This window comes from Neltuma alba, unplaced genomic scaffold, assembly GCF_004799145.2.
Source record: "Neltuma alba isolate B1F8T4 unplaced genomic scaffold, ASM479914v2 tig00011920_pilon, whole genome shotgun sequence".
NCBI lineage: Eukaryota > Viridiplantae > Streptophyta > Magnoliopsida > Fabales > Fabaceae > Neltuma > Neltuma alba.
Genome location: NW_021636512.1, coordinates 192,429 through 197,477, shown reverse-complemented (window position 1 = coordinate 197,477; position 5,049 = coordinate 192,429). Strand labels below are relative to the sequence as shown.

General features: G+C 41.3%; 1 protein-coding gene across 1 annotated transcript; it reads right to left on the bottom strand.

The window, feature by feature from the left end:
- Nucleotides 1-1,925: 1,925 nt before the first annotated feature.
- On the bottom strand, nt 1,926-4,617 carry LOC114719534 (delta(3,5)-Delta(2,4)-dienoyl-CoA isomerase, peroxisomal-like). Its single transcript, XM_028905048.1, has 2 exons — nt 3,919-4,617; nt 1,926-2,458 (listed from the first exon to the last, which is right to left on the bottom strand). Exons 1-2 carry the CDS (start codon nt 4,562-4,564, stop codon nt 2,268-2,270), a joined length of 837 nt encoding a protein of 278 aa, XP_028760881.1. The 5' UTR covers nt 4,565-4,617; the 3' UTR covers nt 1,926-2,267.
- Between the last annotated feature and the right edge of the window lie 432 nt (nt 4,618-5,049).

Genomic DNA, 5,049 nt, shown 5'->3' with positions numbered 1-5,049 from the left:
CCATTTTTGTTGCAATGATCACACCAGCCTTTTGAATTCTTCTTTCCTCTTGGTTCAAGTACATTACTGCCTTGTACTGTCAAGGCAGAGTTTTCTGATGGTGTAAATATATTCTGAGTTGCTTCCTGCTCTCTTCACATTTTACCATGTTGAATGCTTCAAATAACGATGGCAGCGGCTTTAACCCCATGATTCTTCCTCTCACGTCTTCAAATGCATCTATAAGGCCGAGCAAAAATTCATAGGTCCTTTCTTTCTCAACTATTTTTCTGTATAATTGAGCATCACCACTGCAACTCCATTCATGGATATCAAACATATCCAGCTGCTGCCACAGGCGCGTAAGGGCAGTATAATATTGAGTTACAGTCATAGAACCCTGTTTTAGCTCTCTTTGTAGTCTCTTGATATGAAATAGTGCTGCAGTGTTGTCTATGGCAGAATAGGTTCTTCTTGCTGCGTCCCATATCTCCTTTGCTGTCTTAGCAAGTAGGTAGCCTTCACTAATCTCTACGGTCATCGAGTTACACAGCCAAGTCATTACAAGGTTGTTCTCAGCAAACCATGTATTATAATTACTGTCACCAGGTTTTGGCTGTGGGGCTTCTCCCGTGATGTATTCTTCCTTCCTTCTTCCTCTCAAATACATGAGAACACTTTGAGACCACTGTAAGTAATTGCTTCCATTCAGTTTATGGGCAATTATCATTTGTTGTGTCTCAGCAGAAGATACTGGCTCTGTTCCCATCGGTGATGATGTAGACGAAGAGGAAGCAGATTGTTGTGGTATTATACCTACTGTAAGAGCCGAGGGTGGCGCGTTTGGGTTTCCTCCGGATCGTCTCATTGATCCGAACAAGGGTGGAAGTTCCTCAAGTGTCATCGTCGTCTGTGTCCGACTTGTGTAACTGGTTCCTCAAGTCGCGACTCGTGTAACCGGTTCCTGGGTGCGTCGAGAAGCAGTAGTTAGTGTACGTTGCCGAGTACCTTTGGTCGCGAGGAGGTTTCAGGTCGCTGGCACACGTCTCTGAATCGCCGAGTACCTCTGGTTGCAAGGAGGCTCCTGGTCGCAAGTTCACGTCTCCGAGTCGCCGAGTATCTCTGGTCGTAGGTTCACGTCTCCGAGTCACCGAGTACCTCTGGTCGCAAGTTTTTCGTCTCCAAGTCACCGAATATCTCTGGTCACGAGGAGGCTTCTGCTCTGGTCGCAAGTTCTCGTCTCCAAGTCGCCAAATATCTCTGGTCGCAAGGAGGCTTCACGTGACTTTAACAGATCATGATGAACAAGGCCGAATTCGCACCCGCTCTGATACCATGAAGTTAATAGAACAATTCTGTATATCTTATATTATTGAATGAGAAGGAATACATCATATATATATAACCGAACAAGGAAGACTAAAGATAAGATACTGTTATCTATCCCTATCTAATCTAAGACGGAAAGATAAATGAGTAACTGAAAAAAACTACTTAATAAGTAAAACTAAGTTTATTTGGCTTGGGCCTTGGGCTTTGTCTTTCAACAAAAACCAATAAGAAAAGGAACCATGTGACAGGTAAAATAAGAACTTCCAAAATGAAAAGCCTTCCAAACATTCTTTGTTGCTTACCTGTCTTATGCGGCATGGCTAATCACACGCTTCTCAATGAGAGTTTCAATGTAGAAACCCCCTTCCCCAGAATCAGCATTGAATTTTCTTTCCGTAAAACCAAGTTCCACTACACACACAAACACTAACAACTAAAATAAGAAAGTACAAGTGTCTGTTCCAAGAAACAGAGAGGCAGCTATCTCGGCAGCTCAGCCAAGTTCTAGCAAGGCCAAACCAGATATCTACAAAAGTTAACTTCCTCCGATTTCCGTAAACATGTTCTTTTCGGGGCAGGGAATGACTCCATTAAAAAGGCTCATTTAGGCAATATCAATGCAGCAAATGTCAAGTTTCTATAAGCATCTGTTAATAAAGTTCACTCAGTACTGATGCATATTTTCTGTTGTCACCAGGAAGAAGGAAGAACCGAGAGCTCATGTTCTTATTTCCTGTCTTCAACCACTAAGTACAACAGGTATACATAGGCACAGTAGGTGACCTTTTAACATTGCGATAAAAATGACTACTTCCTCAATTAGTCATTACTTGCATTAACTTGGATACAAAAGTATGCGTACAACCATTGAACTTAAACATGTAGAACACTTATCACTATTTGCAACATAAACATAAAGTGTATTACTTGCCAGATGTATGCTATACTTGACACATTCAAAGCTTGGCAAAAGTTGGCTTCCGTTTCTGGATGTGTGCCAACACTGCTTCATGCAAATCATTGGATAGCAGAGTTGCAGCGTTTCTAGTAGCAACATAATCCAACCCTTGCTCCACGGTTAAGTCCCTACTTTTGAGTAACACAGCTTTTGTCCCAATGACTGCAAGGGAAGACTTTGCAGCGATTGCTGTCAAGTGTCAAATTATGGTGTCAGAACAATGGCATCTTGATGCTGTGGAAGAACAAGAGAAGTAAAGGAAAGGAAGCAATGAAGTGAATGAGAAGAATTAAGCAAGGAATTCAGCCCTGCTCATCTAATTCAGAGTGGATTTGTTGTCATTTCTAAGTATAATGACCAAATTAAAGTTTTAAGTAACCATACTTTACCAATCCTAGCGAGACTCATCTTGCACTTACGTGGAAGATGCAAAATAGGAATCATCACTCTAAAAGCAACATGAAAAAATATAGTTACAAGGAAAAATAGACTTATCAGAACTAAATGAATGAAATGCCTCTAAGATTTATCTTAGGACCCACTCTAGTTTTGTGTCAACCAACCTAGAGGTTCTCCAATGAACAACTTGGGCAATAGCCTATCCAGTTACACATGTAAACAGAGAGCCATATCTGGAATGGACAATGGAACTCCAGCACAATACACTTTAAATAACGATCAATATATCATATAAAAATTTATAGAAGACCATATTATATTCATAAAACGTGAACAGTGTGGGTCACCTTCACCCTAGACTCCACAAGAAGATGTGTCTAGTTATCCCCACTAAAACCTTACATGCCTTCCGTCTTTTCCAAAAGAATGGGGCTAGTAGTCCTTTGGGGACTGTTGGAGGAAGTTTGGGCCTACCGCCAACTTCTTGGGCCTATTGCCTTGTGACCTATTTTTCCTTTTGTCTGTGAGATTGGGATCCCTAAGCTCATGGGATTTATTTTCGCTTGTAATCTGTCTTTATTATTTCCGAGATTCTAGGAACTACCTAAGTGATAGAATCAAATCTGATTTTATCCTCTTTTCTCCCTATATATGTAACTCTCTATTCTCAATAATAATACGCATGAGCTGTTACCACATAAAAATTACAGGGACATCCAATACAATTGGAATAAGGGAATATTAGCATGGCCCGTACACAAGGATGACATATAACAATCGAAAATGAATAAGGCTAGCAATGTAAAACATTATTATTATTATTATTATCTCCAATTTAAATGACATTTCCACTACTCATCTAGCAAATCCTGCGCATAAAAAGGGATGCAAGCAACACCAATAATTCTGACAGTATATTTGGTTAACTTGAATCTATTACTATAGAAAAACTAAAAGCAAAATAGCCCACCACAATTGGTCTCATGGATGCTAGTGAATACTTCACGGATAAATGATAGGTCACATTGGAATGAAAAATAACTGATATAATTAACTTTAAATTTACATTGGTGTTGGCGGAGTAACAGAAGAAGCGAAACCATTAGTCCAAGCTAGAGATGTCCTAAAACCAAGTCATTAAAATGAAATGTGTGTCCCGAAAAGTGCTATCAATTAAATAATTCTACTTTTACTAGACAAGAATCAAGTAAACAGTTTTGGACAGTTAAGAAGACGCGCGCTAAGGTGACTCACCTCGGCGACATCCCACACAGCTTCATCCAATTCATGCTTAGAATCGAAAGCTCGAGAAACTAGACCAAGCTCCTTTGCTTCCAGACCCGAAAATCTCCTCGCTGTCAAAGCCAGCTCGATAGCATTACCGTACCCAACTATACTCGGCAACCTCTGCAAAGTTCCAAGATCGGACGTGATGGCCAAATCGACCTCTTTCACCGAAAAAAAGGCGTCCTTGGTGCAAAGCCTAATATCGCAGGCGGTAATAATGTCGACTCCGCCGCCGATGCAAGCGCCTTGTATGCTGGCAATCACGGGTTTCCGGCATCGTTCGATGGCGGTGATGGCATCCTGCAAGCCCAGGATGTGTCGTCGGAGTTTCTCCCCAGAGCGGCCGCGGTCACTGGATGAATGGTCCTTGAAGGTGGAACTAAGCGAGTTGAGGTCGATGCCGGAGCAAAAGTGGCCGCCCGCACCGGAAAGGACGATGACGTTGACTTGGGGGTTGTGATCGAGATAATGGAGAGCTTTGGGTAATTCGGTAAAGAAATCAGAGGAGAGAGCATTGCGTTGTGAAGGACGATTGAGGTAGAGGTAGAAGACGGAGGATTTTGGGTTGGGCTGTAAAATTTTCAGGGTTTTGCATTCCTCAATCTCCATTTTCGGTGGCACAACAGTGAACGATTGGAAATTTGGAATGGGAATTGACGAAAAATGGAGCCTCAAGCTCCAATGAAGAAAATTGGGGCTCATGAGAAAAGATATCACCGACGCGCGCGCGTGAAAATTTATTGTTTTTTAATAGATGGCCGGCGGATTCAATTAAGGAAAAATCGCAATCACAAACCCTTAAATTAACAAAATAGCGAAATGGGTATTTGAATAAGTTTAATTGCTTGGAAGGATCAGGTCTTAAATTACAATTAGCAAATCACACCTAAAAGACTAAAATGCCCCTCTGTTATTGAAAACTATTTATGAAGGTAGACACAAAAAATTCATGGGGGGAGTAAGAAGAGAAAGAAGGGATGACATGTTTTGCAGTTTCCAAGCCTGGGAATCAAGTGAGTAATATTTCTAACTGCAGTCTCCTTCGATTCTTCCATCTGAGACCAAGCACTATGATATTGTTCTTCAAGTTTGTG